Source organism: Mastomys coucha, unplaced genomic scaffold, assembly GCF_008632895.1.
Source record: "Mastomys coucha isolate ucsf_1 unplaced genomic scaffold, UCSF_Mcou_1 pScaffold4, whole genome shotgun sequence".
Taxonomy (NCBI): Eukaryota; Metazoa; Chordata; class Mammalia; order Rodentia; family Muridae; genus Mastomys; species Mastomys coucha.
In genome coordinates this window covers 32485225-32500696 of record NW_022196910.1, presented here as the reverse complement: position 1 = coordinate 32500696, position 15472 = coordinate 32485225, and the positions used below count along the sequence as shown (strand labels likewise).

Sequence of the window (15472 nt, the reverse complement as noted above, 5' to 3'; positions counted from 1 at the left end):
TTTCAGAAGTGCAATATTTTCACCCAGAAAGAATGGTCTTCAGGATCCTCTCTATTGGAGATTATGGGTCTCAGTTTTCTTTAATAATGGAGTCCCACCACAAACCACTGTCCCTTGAGAACAGATACACACTTTTATAGCTTCCTTCTGTGGTTTCACCAGGGAATGATGCATGAGGATTTTACCACTCAGTTTATGGTGACATTGATACATGATCTAGTTTCTTCCTTTCTTTCCTTAAAACCTTAAGTGGAAAAAAGTTCAAAGCCTTTTTTTAAAAACAAAACAAAAAAATTACATATACCAATTTTGTGGGCACTTTACCACTGATAGCTTTTATTAGCCTCTTCTATAAATTCTTTGAATATTGTTTTCCTGGTGATCTAAAGAATGAACATGTGCTTTGAAGCTGTGTATACAGCAAAACATATTCTTTTATTCATAGCAACACTCTATTACAAGTGTGGCTATATGTGTGTGTATATATAGAAATAACAAGCAACATTGGTTACAAGTTTCTAATGTACCTAGGTAATATCACTTTACATGTATTATCATAATGTAATTTTAAAGTCCCATGAAATCACTTTTACTTTAAAAAAATTAGTAACTTTTATTTTTAAGATGGATTTAAGTTTATAAGAATCTGGCTCATCAGCAATAACAGTGTTTCCATGAGATGGAGGCTGCTTTCTTCCTACAAATAATTCTTCCATCTAATTTACCTGGCTGACATTGATGGCTCACATTGGTGGCTTACAAATGAATGAGGCAGTTATTTGATAATTCTCCCTTTGCATTGTACACTGTATGAGTTTGAACAAATGGACATTAAATACAGCCATCATTAACAGTATCATGCAGAATGGTTCCCCTGTACTCTACCTACATCCACCTTTATGTAATAGGGCAAAGTGATGCTGAAAGATGGGATGGTTTTCTATGAGTCATATAGTTAAAAAAAAAAAAAATGTGCTGTTGTTCTGATTGCCTAGAATCTATTCTACTATTTCGGACGCCAGCCTGCTAGATTCTTCATAGCTAGTGAATTAGTGAAGGAACTCTAACATGATAAAATTGCTGCTGTTACCTTACGAAAGGCCACATACATGAAATTGCTCATGTTCCCATTTCTCTTTTGAAGCCCATACCTGGGAAGTTTCTTGAGGTACATTATGGTTGGAGTCACTGGGTCGTAGATGAGACCAGCTGTTAGAGAGGAGTTACAGCGTTGCAGTACTATTGTTGGAATGAAAGAACTTTGAAAGTCTGTTTTCTGAGTACTAGGTTATCACCAGTTATAGATATAGAGGCTGAAGGCTAATCCCTAGCATTAAGACGGTGAGTGAATGAAGGATGTAGTTACTCTATGGCTTTTCTTTTTAAAGGAGGGAGTGAACAAAGCCACAGCAGCTGCAGAGAAATTAGTTCAAGTTGCATAGGTTGAGAGGAACGTGAAAATTTCACACATTTCACTTTGGAAAGAGGTCTGCAGTTTAAAAGATACATGTGAAGGAAACCTGAATCATTGAATGAGGTCTGTGGTGGTATATAAACTACGAGGAACATGCAGATGTTTACTGTAGTCAGTGGTGTCTGAACGTAACCTGGGACCTTGTTGTCACTCAATAGTTCATTTAGATTCCTTCCTGCCATAATAGAGCAGAGACAACTCTGGTAAATGTCTATTTAGTGTTCTCTCCTATCCTGGCTCCTCGTTTGTTACTGTGGATCGTTGTGAAGAAGCAATAACCACAGAAAGACTAATTTGCTTCATAACCAGCCTGGATTATATTATTCCAAGAAAACTAAATTTATTCCATGAACACATTTCTCCATATTGCTGTTCTTTTTCTGTCATGTCCCTCACTATTTGCTTAAAACGAAGGCTAAGAAGGGAAGGTAGTTTCGGATTAAGTCCCAGGTTAGCAGAACTTCAGTTCTCAATGATAGCAGCAATGAGAAGGAATTGTTGGAAAATTCCCACGTTGTGACATTGTTTCCTCACTGGAAGTATGTAGTGATTACAAACACAAAGGAACATTGATCAGTGGTAAAAGAGAGGAGTCCTAGGGAATGGCTGTTGGCTTCATCACTTGGGACTCATGTTTGTTCTGTCTGCACCCCAAGGAGAACGCTTGCACTTTGTAGACCCTATTCCTCATTTTCTTTGTGTTCTTTCATTTCAACCTTGCTCTGTTTAACATTCAGGATCACTTAGGTGTATGGGGTGAACTTTCCCAAGAGTACCATGTGTTTAAAAGATCAGAGACAAGAATGGCCATGGGGAAGAGCTCTTCTTCTGCACAGATCAGAACTCTTGTGTTTCTCTACTCTTGTGGAGTGTCTGCAAGTGTGTGTGCATGCATGATTGTATATAGTGTGTATAGATGCATGAACACCTTCACTTGCTGCTGGTGATTGAAATTGAACCTAGAGCCTTGCAGTGGACTGATGATCTATATGCATCTGCCCCCTTTTCTAATATATTATTTTTGGGACAAAATCTTTATACTTTTCCAGGTTAGCCATGAGCTACCATGGTAGCCCAGGCAGTCTTGTAGAACTTGGTGTCCTCTGGCTTCAGCCTCTTGACTGCAGGGGAATTCTCAGTATTACAGTCTATAATCTCTGGTCCACCTTGCCGTTTTTCTAACTTAAATGTTTCCCTCAGACTCTAACAGTGTCCTGAATATTCAGTTACACACACAAGAATGCTCAACCCACTTTGTTCCAGTGTTAGAAAGAGTGAGCAAATTATTTTTCTAGATTAAGAATTTGTGTCAAGCCCATTCCTAGCTCATCCACCTCTGCATGAAGTTAGTATAAGACAAGCAGAATACAACTTGAGAGTAGGAACTATACTACATTTTCAGTCCCCGCGTATAACTCCTGTTGGCAGTAATAGCTGTGATGGGAGCTGAGGGAACACTTTCATAAGATAAAATAATAAAGAAAATCAAACACTAAATGAAGAGCTTGGCAGTAGCTCAGTTGCTGAAGTCCTTGCAAGTTATTGAGCTCAACTCTCAGTATGGAGGCTGGGGCCTGGAGAGGGAGCTCAGTAGTTAAGGGTACTTGCTGCTCTTCCAGAGAACCCACATTCAGTTTGTAGAACTACATGGCAGCTAATATAAACAAATATACACATACATACACACACACACACACACACACACACACAATGAGAGAGTCAATACTCTCATTCATATGAAATGAGAATAAATAAATATTTAACATCTGAGATGGTCTTCTGGACTTCCCATGCATGTATATATATATATATATATATATATATATATATATATACACACACACACACACACACACACACACACATACACATGCACACATACTAATCAGACTTAAAGAAAACAGAAAATAGCAGTGATGGTTTTTTGTTTGTTTATTTTTGTTTTTATTTTATTTTGTTTTGTTTTAGTAAACCCAGTTTACCCTTGTTATTTTTATGAAATGTTTAAAACAAAAAAACAAAAGCCACTGTCCATTCCCAAGCCCCATATTTGATCACTTCAACAGGCTCAGCATCATCTTCTTCTTTTCATGATGTTCCCAGGATCCTGATATCAGTCTTTAGACTCACAAAATTCTCCTTGGTCACCCTCATTTAGAATAAAAATAAGTGTTTTTCCCCAGCATTGCTTATCTGTAGACATTAGTATATTTCATTTGTGTCCAATGGTTTAAAAAAAAACCAAAAGAACAATCCATCATGATCCTTCACTGAAGCATCCATTTTCTCTGTTTTTCAAGGGTCGTAAGAGTGAGGCTGAAAAGTTCTTCTTGAAGGCTATTGAGCTGGATCCTACCAAAGGAAACTGTTACATGCACTATGGTGAGTGGCAGTAGCTTTTCCATGACGTCCACGTTTACTGTCATTGCTGATGTGAAATTTCAGTTCTTTGCTGGTTAAGGACCTTTGAGAGGAGGTTGGCTTCCTCATTCCAGATTTAGCCTCATGATACATCCTTCCCTTTTCATTGAGCATCACATCTAGGAGGGATCCGCATTATATTTTCCTTCAGCTAATTTCAATGGCTTTTAATGGAGAAGGTGGTTTTCCAATTGTTTCCTTCAAGTTCACCACAGAGTTTACATGATATCTCATCAGGAAAGCATCTAGCTCTTTGTCTGATGCATACTTTATAATAATAAAAATATTAGTTTTTTTTTTTTAATCTCTACTGTAATGTATTGCTCATGGGGCATGCCAACTTGATGTTTTAGGAGTTTACATTTTGGCCTCAATGGCTTGCTTTCTGGAAGATATGAATGTATACCAGGCTATAAATGCCTAAGAGAGAGGCCAACCATGAGCTATAACAAGTCTAAGGAATCCCTGTCACATACCATTTAGCTTTGGCTGTAATCAGTCCAGAATGAGATTATACAACACTCTATCATTATAGTGAGTCATGTGTTTAGACAGAAAAAAAAAAAGTATACAGTTGGTTGGTGTGGGATAAGATGTCTGTTTCTACCAGATTTGCAGATAGGTTACCTCTCAAGGATCAATAACAACAGCAACAACAATAAGCTTATTCTTTTGTTTATCCCTGGGGGAACAAAATACTGATTTTTTTAAAAATAACTACTGTTGACTTTAATGTGTTAGGTATTATCGAGTTTAATTTAAATGTGGATGGAAATTACATCCATGGAAAATATAGCTAATATGCCTGTATAGTATTAATTCCTTCTCTGAGTTATCAACTATTAACCAAACCAAACCAAACCAAACATAACAATCAAACAACAAAAAACAGTGATGGCCAGGAGTATTTGAGAATGAAAATAATAAAAAGAAGGAAAGTGAGGTAACCACAAGTGAATTTTTTACATGTATGTTGTTGTATGTATATGCTTGTGAACCTAAGCTCATGACACCTGTTTCAGGCATAATGCATGATGCAAAAATATGTAACATACTATAAACTACTGTGCCTTTGCTCTGTATCCAACTGTAGAGATAACAGTTGGATAATTCAACTTCACCTCAGCATTTATTTTTATTTTCACAGATTTTCCTATATGAACTATTTGAAATTAGGATGTTCTCATCCCTGCTAGTGTGGGTTCCACTACAAAATGTCAAGTTAGCCCCATGATTATTTTGCTAGAGCATGAAAGGACTGTTGCCGGGGCACTTCAGGAAACAGATGTTCAGTTCCATACCTTTTCTGCTTACATATTCTTTCTTTTAAAATGGTCTGCTTCATGTATCTTCTGAGCTAATTTCAAAAATCATTACATAGTAAATCTTGACAGTGAATTGCTTTATATGTCACTATTATTACATGTAAGTTCACTGTAGCTGTCTTCAGACAACCCAGAAGCAGGTGTCAGATCTCATTAGGACTGGTTGTGAGCCACCATGTGGTTGCTGGGATTTGAACTCAGGACCTTTGGAAGAGCAGTCAGTGCTCTTAACTGTTGAGCTATCTCTCCAGCCCCCATAAGTCGCTCTTGATCTCTTGATGCATTTGAATGGCTATTATTAAAACTCACTATTATGGCCTGGAGTGTGGCTCAGTGTGGTACAACACTCGCCTAGCGTAGGTTTAGTCACAACTACTGTCAAAGGGAAAGAAAAGGAAACTAAGTCTGACTTCAGGTTCCTTGAGAATTTTTTTTTTTAAATCACTGTTGTATTATTATTAAAAGTTGTGTCTGTCTTTTCTGGCTAGTTCTCCTTTTCACACTACTTTAAAAAAAATAGCATTTTTGTGGCATATTATGCCCCTGAGGTTTTTGCTATTTCTCCCACAAAAATCTTGTTTTGGATTTAGTTCACTGGAAAGCACAAGAAAAAAAATTATGTCACTTGAAAAGTAGTGATGACTTCTGTCTTTAAGTGCTTGTGCAAAAACTGAATCTTTCTTAATTCTGTTGGAAGAATGTTTTTAATTTGAGGGTTAATTAGAACTATATTTCCTTTTGGTGAAAAAGGATGACTGCATGATTCAGCTTAATTTTAAGAAAGTTAATAATAGCCAGGCGGTGGTGGCACACACCTTTAATCCCAGCAATTGGGAGGCAGAGGCAGGTGGATTTCTGAGTTTGAGGCCAGCCTGGTGTCCAGAGTGAGTTCCAGGACAGCCAGGGCTATACAGAGAAACCTTGTCTCGAAAAACCAAAAAAAAAAAAAAAGTTTATAATAGTCTTTTTCCTGCTTTTAAATATAATTTGGAAAGACTTAAAATGAGGCATTAAAAGGTAGTCTAGTTTAAGCACATAATCTACAAATGTACCAGAACCTGTAAAAATTGATGAAATATTAATACTTTAATTTTAGAACTGGCAAATTGTTTTTGACTTAATTTTAAATCAGTCTTCTGTTTTGCAAACAAACAGACTTAAGCCTGGGAAAATTAAGATGATTCAACCAAATTCAGTGTAGCTGAGCAACTTCTGCATCTCTCAATTACTCAGTGTTTCCCCTTTACAACATATGTTCTCTTTCCTTTAATATCCTTAGGCATTATATCAGATAAGCATAAAAATAGACATTTTTATCAGTAGATATTACAGAATCTAAGAATGTTATAACTTATCTTAAAATTAATTAATTAATTAATTAATTAGAAACAGGTTTTCTCTATGTAGCCCTGGCTTCTGTGGAACTCATTGTGTAGACTAAGGCTGTCCTCAAACTCACAGAGATCTATCTCTGCCTCCTCAGTACTGGGATTAAAGGCAATATGTGCCACTATGCCAGGCCCTTAACTTAAAATTCTTAGAGAAGGATTTCTTTCATTTTTTATAAGATGTATTGACTTGCTATAATACCTTGGTCCCTATTCATAAAATCTGTGAAGAAATTAACATTATAATATCCTCTTCATATGGTGATGAGGTAGAAGGTAGACACTATGTAGGGAGGTTAGTTGCCATCTCTAAGAGCATGCCAACTATTTAAAGAGCTAGATGTCAATAGGGCAACTGGAAAGTGCGAAGGTCCAAGGCACGAACGAGTGTTTATTTAGAGCAGTAAATCCGAGCTCCTGTGACTGGAGCTGAAGAGACCAGATGAGTAAGTGGAAGACAAGACTGCAGAAGAATTAAATAGGAGCCCATGAGGCTTTGAAACCCAAGCTAAGGACTCTATCTTCATGGTGTGCTAGGATGGGTCAGACTAAGATGGACAGAGATGTTAAAGAGGAAAAGGCTTTAGAGAGTGATTGCTGTCATTGGGGAAGAGATGACACCTAGTGATTGGGAGTTAGTAGGAAAGCACAAACATTCAAACTATCCCTCCTTTAGATAGTTCTGTATTAAGAGTAGGAGGTTTCTTTTCCTCTTTTTAGTGACAACAATACCTGCTGTATTGTTAAATTTCCAGTCATGTTTCATGCTAGAACTGAATCTGGAACACAAAATTTATTGAATGGATGTTCTGCTTTAATTTCCATTATTTTTGTCCAAGAAAATTTTAACAAGTCTCTCATATCAGTTCCTTGGCAACTTGCTGAAAAAAGAAATAGATTTTTTCATTCTCCCTTAGGGTGTTTATACCCACAGATTGAATGAATAAAAACAATCCCTTAACTTGAAAATAAATATTTAAATGAAATGTATGTGATCTATGATTGGAGGCTTTTAAAGATGCTTTCAAATGTCAGTGAGTAGATTGTCGTTTTATGAGAAATCCACTCTCTCGAGCAATTATGTGCTTTTAGTTTGGTTGTTAATGATACGAGTGATTTGGAAAATATAGTTCAGTTGTGACCGGGCAGAAAGAATTGCAGGAATTTATATTGCCTGCATTTTGGTGATTAGAAGATGACGTCTGAATATACTGTCATTTCCTTCTAGGTTAGATCCACTGGATTTGTGTCTGAAAAAAAAAGAATTGTAGTGAAGATTTTGTTTTACTATACTTTCGCTAAAGTTTCATTTGAAAATTTATAAAACTAGTTCAAAGACAATTAAAAGTTGAAGGAGAATTAGAGACTTGGATTATACTCCTGGACTGTCAATCTAAAATTCATGTTGACCCTTAGATGTTTCCCAGCATTTAAATTTTCTATCACTTTAATAACATAAAATATTGGTTTTTTTCCAAATTTCATCTCAATGTTTTATTTCTGATAATTGTGTGCTCCTACACAAGCTTGGTGACTTGAGGTGGATGCTCAGACCTCATGAATGGACCAAAGTCCTGACTCCCAAAGGTTGTGCTTTGGCTTCCACACACAAGATGTGGCAGGCACACATCTGTGACCAAATACAAATCATACATGCATACACAATAGTAAAGCTAATGAACTAATGAATCATAGTTGAAATATTCAGAGAAGGGAATTGTTGCTCCTCCAGTATTACACTGGAAATTTCTGAGTAAGGAAGTTGCTTAGCTAGTAACTATCATTTACATCCATTATTGTCATGATAGTGCATTCCTACATCACAGGGGTAAATCCCATGGAGTGAGAAGACAATCCTGATAGATTCAGAATCAGAAAATGCTAGACAGGTTAAAGGTAGATAGATGATGAAAGGTAGTTAGATAGGTAGATAGATAAATATGGATGTTCTCAGGATTCTAATACTGACAGTACAGCCAAGGATCTATGTAATCATGGCTATTAAATACCTAAATTTCTGTGCCTATGGGGCATAGAGAGTAATTAATGCCCAACTTCAGAACTACCTAGGGCCAGCCTTCTCCTAGTTGGAAAACCTTGATTTTTTTTTTCTAGAAATTTTGTAATCTCCATACTTTAGGGTCTTCATTGGGCACTTGTCTTAGTCAGGGTTTCTATTCCTGCACAAACATCATGACCAAGAAGCAAGTTGGGGAGGAAAGGGTTTATTTAGCTTACTTCCACATTCCTGTTGATCACCAGAGGAAGTCAGGACTGGAACTCAAGCAGGTCAGGAAGCAGGAGCTGACGCAGAGGCCATGGAGAGATGTTCCTTACTGGCTTGCTTCCCCTGGCTTGCTCAGCCTGCTCTCTTATAGAACCTAAGACTTCCAGCGCAGGGATGGCACCACCCACAAGGGGCCCTAAGCCCCTTGATCACTAATTGAGAAAATGCCCCACAGCTGGGTCTCATGGAGGCACTTCCCCAACTGAAGCTCCCTTCTCTGTGATAACTCCAGCCTGTGTCAAGTTGACATACAAAACCAGCCAGTACAGCACTCATTTAATTTTTGGCTGTCTCATAGTTGGGATTTTCTTCCTTCTCTTGAGCCACAGCTAATTATTGCCCCCATTTTTGCTTCACTATCCCCAAATACACGCAATGCCTTCTGTCTCAACTATCTTCTCTATTTAGTGTTCTCTATTGTTGGCCCTTAAGTCTATCATTTTATCCTCATATTCATTTTGAGGACACAGAAAACAGGATCCTATTGGTCATATTGTCCTTGGGCTCTAATTGACACATTTTAATTAAGCTATTTCTCCTTAAGTACAATTGTAATTAAGTCATAGTTATTTTTTATAATTTGTGTCTTCCTCACTACTTTGTCAGCTCCATTAGAATCAGTTCTTTTTCCTCAGACTGTGCCATAATATTTAATATGGTGATTGATAAACACATTGCTGGAGGATGGAGGGGGTTCAGACTTATCACTATGGTGCTAAAACCTCAGAAATGTGTAACGACACCCAGCAAGTAGCAGCTAAGACAGGGCTAAAGGCTTTGCTCTTTATTAAGAAGTAGATGGAGGAAAAAGAAATTCTAAATAGTTATTCTCAGTAGGAAATCAGATGGTATAGAAAACGATGGAAAAAAATTATAGTTGCCAATATCTATCTGAGGGAACTGAACATACAAACTTTATGATGTAAAATTTCAGCTGAGGAGATGGCCCAGAAAGCATGAGGACTCAGGGTTGATCCCAAGAAACCGTATTTAAAATAAGATTTAATTAAAAAAATAAATGGACACAATCATGGACTTGCATACTATAAAGAAAACGTTGGTTTTTTTTTTTACATTAGGCATTTAACATAATTATTATCATAAGTGAATTTTGCAAAGAGCCACCCAAAATGTATTTTGATGTTTAATCATGGACTAGGGAGGTAGAGACAAGCAGACTTCTGGGAGTTGGTGGACCAGGCACATAGTCTAGCTTACTTTGTGAGCTCTGGGCCAGTGAGAATACCTGTTTGCAACTTAAACAAAACACATTTGCATCACTGTTGAGGAAAGATAGGTGTTTGGTCCCTCCTTTTGTGCACATACATACACACATAAGGTATACAGGCTTGTGCACTGACACATACACATTCAAAACACAAACATTTATTAAGAAAGAAACAAAAATAAGTAGAGAAAGGCACTTTAAATGCATTTTCATTCAATAATAATTTTCATGATAAATTAAACAAATCCTTTGGTTATTATATATTGTATAGTAACTTATCAAAGTACAGTAATAACATAAATATTTCAGGGTACATTTTCATGAGAAAGTCTCATGTAACAACTCATTTAACCCCTCAAAAGGCAGACACGCCATGGAGATGGTTTTGTCCACTTAACAGAGTGAGGAACTGAAGTCACAAAGCCACTGTGGAAATTCCCCCAGTTCCATTGCCATCTCATACTAGTGACACATCCCATTGCTACCTGTGCCAGCTAAAGAGCCATTCCCTCCTACATCAATATGGAAAACTCCCATGAGACCAGACTAAGAGGATAGCATTTAAAGATGACATCAGTCTCAACCTATCAAATCTTGCTCTGTTTCTTTTTAAATGGGGTCGGGGATTTTTAGTGGGCACCTAAATTACAAGGTGCCTGATGGTAGTACAGACAGAGAAGGCTGAGATTATAGTGAACGAGAAAACCATGGGGTTCTTATTACTGTGTAATCAAGAACACCAGGGGAGATCCCATATCTGCGCTCATCACGGGAAGGGGAGAAGGACAAAAGACGCTAAGAAGAAAACAGACAGACTCCAGGCAGGCGTCCTATGTAGATTCATTTGTAACATCTCTTTCAATTTTCCAAAGTAGGTATGTTACATTCCTGAAGGAATATGCAATGAAATACACACACATATATACACACCACCTTTCTCTGTTTTTCTGGTATTACGTAGAAAAGACAAGCAGAAAAGTTACAGCAACCAAACAGTTATTAAGTATTTAATAGAGATGAATAGTAAGCTATAGTATTCAAAGTAAAGGTAACACTGGGAAATATGACATGTAAATAAAGAAAATATCTAATAAAAGGAAAAAAAATTAAACAAAATAAAATGAAGGGAAAACCCCCGCCCAAAAAAGTAAGGATAACAGAAAGACTTTTAATTAAATCTTGTTTTGAATATTGTTTATATGATAAGTTCATCTGATGTGTATTTAATTATCATTGTGTATACTTTTCACTTATCAAATATATTCATTGTATACATATTCACAATACATTACCTTCTGAGTGTATTAGTTTGTTATCAGATCGTCACTAGATAGTCATTTGAGGAAAGAAATGTCACTTAAGAAAATGCCCCTATTAAATTCATCTTGTAGGCAGGCTTGTGGGACATTTTCTTGATTGGTGATTGATGTGGAGGTGCCAGGGAAATCTGAGGAATTTCCAAGTGTGTTAGTGACTTCATTTTCTATCTGTAAAGTGGACAGAACCAGCTCCATGCTGTATTTGGCTTTTGAGGGACTAAGAGATTCTACATGGGAATATCTCAGGACAAGCTCAACCAAAAATACTTATGTTATTTCTGTATCACTTACTGTGAATGATACTATCCCTGGAATAATGGTCCTGGGATGTGTAGGAAAGCAAGCTGAGCAAGCCATAGAAAAGTGAGCCGTTCAATAGCATTTCCTCTATGGTCTAGCCTCAGTTCCTGCCTCCAGGTTCCAGCTTTTGCTTCAGTTCCTGCCTTACCTAGCCTTGATAGAGTATGACTCGGGATATATAAGCTAAAGAAACCCTGTCCTCCCCAGGATGCTTCTGATCATGGTGTTTTGTCACAACCATGGAAAAGCAAACGAAAACACTGAGGAATTCATATCTGTCATCTCACAGAATCTGATAACACAGTACGATAATCCCTTTTTGAAAAAGGATGAAACTATGTCTCGTAACCAAAGAACCTTGACTCTATTATCTATCTGTGTCCCAGCCCTATCCACAGCAGCAGGGCATGTCCCTGGTCATGTCAACATTACCTAGAACATGAATGAATGAGGAGATCTAGTCTGGACTTCAGTCAGTTTTGTGTTTCCTATTTATCATCTTTATTTTCTTTTCCCTTTTAGTAGGGTGACCCATTGTCATTTTGTGCAACTTAAAGGCTTTAGCAGGTCAAGCTTTGCTAAGGATATAGTTAAGTATTATATATGGGCATCCCTTTGAATCTTCCTTTGTATTGGGATTGAAGAAACTAGAAAAGCAAGATAAGCTTTGGATTAGGAAGCAAGTACAATGGATTTGAGACAGTGTTTGGAGGATTTTGGTATGAGATTCAACAGCAGTCTAAGTATAATTTTCATGAGTATGGTCCACACTATCCTGGATGTTTTGGTCTCCTTCTTTGGATTGGCTTGGTTTATTTGTTTGGTTGGTTTGTTGTTTGCCTTAGTTTGGTTTTGATTTTTGAGACACTGTTTCTCTGTGTAGTCCTGTGAGACCTGGAACTCATTTTGTAGACTAGGCTGGCCTCTAATTCAGAGATCCACCTGCCTTTGCCTCCTACGTGCTGGAATTAAAGGTGTGCACAACCAGTACCTCGATCTTTACTGAAGATGACTACTACTGGCTCATTATGAAGAGTCACGTATTCTATCATAAAATGAGTAGCATGTGACCTGCTCAACAGATCATAAACATGCAACTGTATTGCTAAAGTATAAAAACTGTAATTTTCTGGAAAAGTGAATTGTCTGGTCACTTTCTAAATGACTGTGGCAGGTGCCTTTGGATCCCTTTGTCCTCCTCAGTGCGTACCTTCCAAGTCCCTGGCATAATGCATACAATATTGTATAACAAAATGAGGCTACTCACCTCTGGTATTCATTGCTTAAGCTAGGTCCCTTGGCTACTAATGCCTTTTCTCCATCTTCTGAAGATAAAGCATAGCAGATTATCAAAAAAGTTCTTCATGAACCTATACTTTTTGTTTCTGTTTCTTTTTATTTTTATGTCCTACTCAATCCCTATTGAATCCATTTAAACATATTATAGGAATCTTTCCCTTTGTCTCGCTTGCCATTTATCATTCTTCTTAACTCTTCTTATCTCCTTGTACCACTCAAATCCCTGCTTCCCACCAGACAGTCATAACTACATGACTAGTTTTTGGACATGCCATAACCCTTCTGGAACGTATCATGGGAGACATTATTCCGACAGTGTGTTTCACCTTCCTGACCCTGTTTCCACTCTAACGCAGGGCCCTGGCCAGCTGATTCTCTAATCTCTTTTGCACTGGACTCCTTGCTTGTTACATGTCCAATTTAAAACAGAATCCTGGCCTCATGTTCACCTAGGGACAAATCCAGACCCTCTCATCCTCATGGTGTGGTGTCCAGATTGTTCTCCTGGGGGCATCTTTTCCTCTTTACCTGGCCTATGTACTGTCTTGGCCAGTGACTATGGCACATTAATCACATTTCTTCCATAAACAAAGCTTTTGTTAAGTCAAGCTGCCAAGAGCATAAAAACAAAGCAAACAACTAATAAAGAAGTGGATACTTCACTTGGATTTAAGTGAGAGGGCATATCTAAAATGAAAGGGTAACTGGTGTCTTAGAAAGATGTTCAGCAAGGCTCCGAAAGAGAAAACTCTCCACCTTTTTGATTGGCCTAGTTAACATGCACTCTTAGCATCATCTTCAAACACTTTTCCTTCAGACTGCTAATCTAAATCCCAACCCTATGTGCGCATCAACTGTCTCTCAGCTAACTGCATTTCTTTCCTCTCCTAGTAGAAAGACCACCATGAAAGTTTTCCTTGCCTCACCTCCCTCTGCCCACCAATTGCATTACCACTAGATGTCAGCAAAACCAGTGAGCTTGAATATTTACACCTGCTCTCTCCCCATTTTCAATCATCTGTGTCTTTAAAAAAATTCCTGAGGTGCACATGGCCACCAGCGGAATGATAGGCCTGTTATGTCACAGCTTGGATGCTGGTAGTAACAGTGTATTCTCTTGGTGAAATCTTTATTACTTTTACACTTTCCCCTTTGTTTACTTTTTTTTTAACTTTTATTGCATTATGATGAGAAAAGTTACATGATTTCAATTTATCTGAATTTGTTAACATTTAAAAACATATTTTAAGTAAATAGAATCAAATCACATTCTTGTTTCCCTTTTGTACCCCAACTCCTCCCAGAGACCCCCCTTCAATACCTACAATATCTTTTCTGTCATATTCCTTAAAATTTGTAAAATATTAAAACAATAAAAGTGAGTATTATAAAAGTTGTTTGATATAAAACAACAATCAATTTAATAGTCTTATGTAGATGCTTGTCTACAGCAATACTGAAAATACATTTTTCTCAATATAAATTTTAAATGACTCCAAATATATTAACTGTATATTTCAAAATAATACATCACTACTAGTATTTTCTTAAATGAACATAAATATATAAAGTCTTTTTGTTTGTTTGTTTTGTATTTAGTAGAGTTTAAAATCTTGGCTCTTACTGTGGTACAAGCCCTAAATAAGAACAATTTTTAGACATTGGAGTTCATTATAATAAAGCTGTACTTCAATGACCCTCACATCACCAAAGGATTTTACCTCCATCGTAGCTATGCTGAGAGTTGACAGTTTTGCTGCACCAAGAAATGAATTGTAGGCACGATTTTTGGATACAGACTTCCTGCTATGGTCAAAGCTAATTGATTTGAGTAAGTGACTTTATTCTCAGCCCACAGAGAACAGGTTACATTCATTTAAGAAATGGTGTATGTTTTAAGATAGTCTATCCATAAAGTCATTCACCAACTGTTTCAATCAACAATGGTTCTCCTGTAAGGTGGCACAGACATTAGGTGAGGGTAAGAATTGGTTCATTAGCTGTGATAATTTGGAAAAGCATTCATCTCAGAGAAAGAGTAACTTATAGAGTCCTCTTCTTCAAACTTGATATAAGAGTTACAAATGTCAAGCAAAGCATTCAGTCTCACTCTTTGTTGTTCTTTTACAAGCAACCTCCCTAGTTAATCATCTATGTTTCTTTTGGGTATATAAATACTTTTGAAATATATAAGGTGTTCTGAAAACCATAGTATAGTGTAAAAACATGAAATGAACAATCCTACTAATAGAGAGGCTGAGACAGGAGAAGCAAGATTTCAAGACCCTTATGTTGTACACAGCCAGACACTGCCACAAACAAGCTGAAAGTGTATATAGATTATACAATGTTGAGCCTATTTATCCAATTACTAAATTAGAGAGACCATTGGATGACAATCAACAAATTTCTAATTCCTCATATTATTGGA

The 15472-nt window shown here is 37.1% G+C and overlaps 1 protein-coding gene across 3 annotated transcripts in view; it reads left to right on the top strand.

Moving 5' to 3' along the window:
- The window catches only part of Tmtc2 (transmembrane O-mannosyltransferase targeting cadherins 2), a 405577-nt gene that overhangs the window by 308378 nt on the left and 81727 nt on the right, over positions 1 to 15472 (top strand). For all 3 annotated transcript variants that reach the window (XM_031349236.1, XM_031349237.1, XM_031349238.1), the window contains one exon: positions 3775 to 3856. In XM_031349236.1, coding sequence (XP_031205096.1) covers positions 3775 to 3856 — 82 coding nt within the window. The remainder of the gene's footprint in view (positions 1 to 3774; positions 3857 to 15472) is intronic.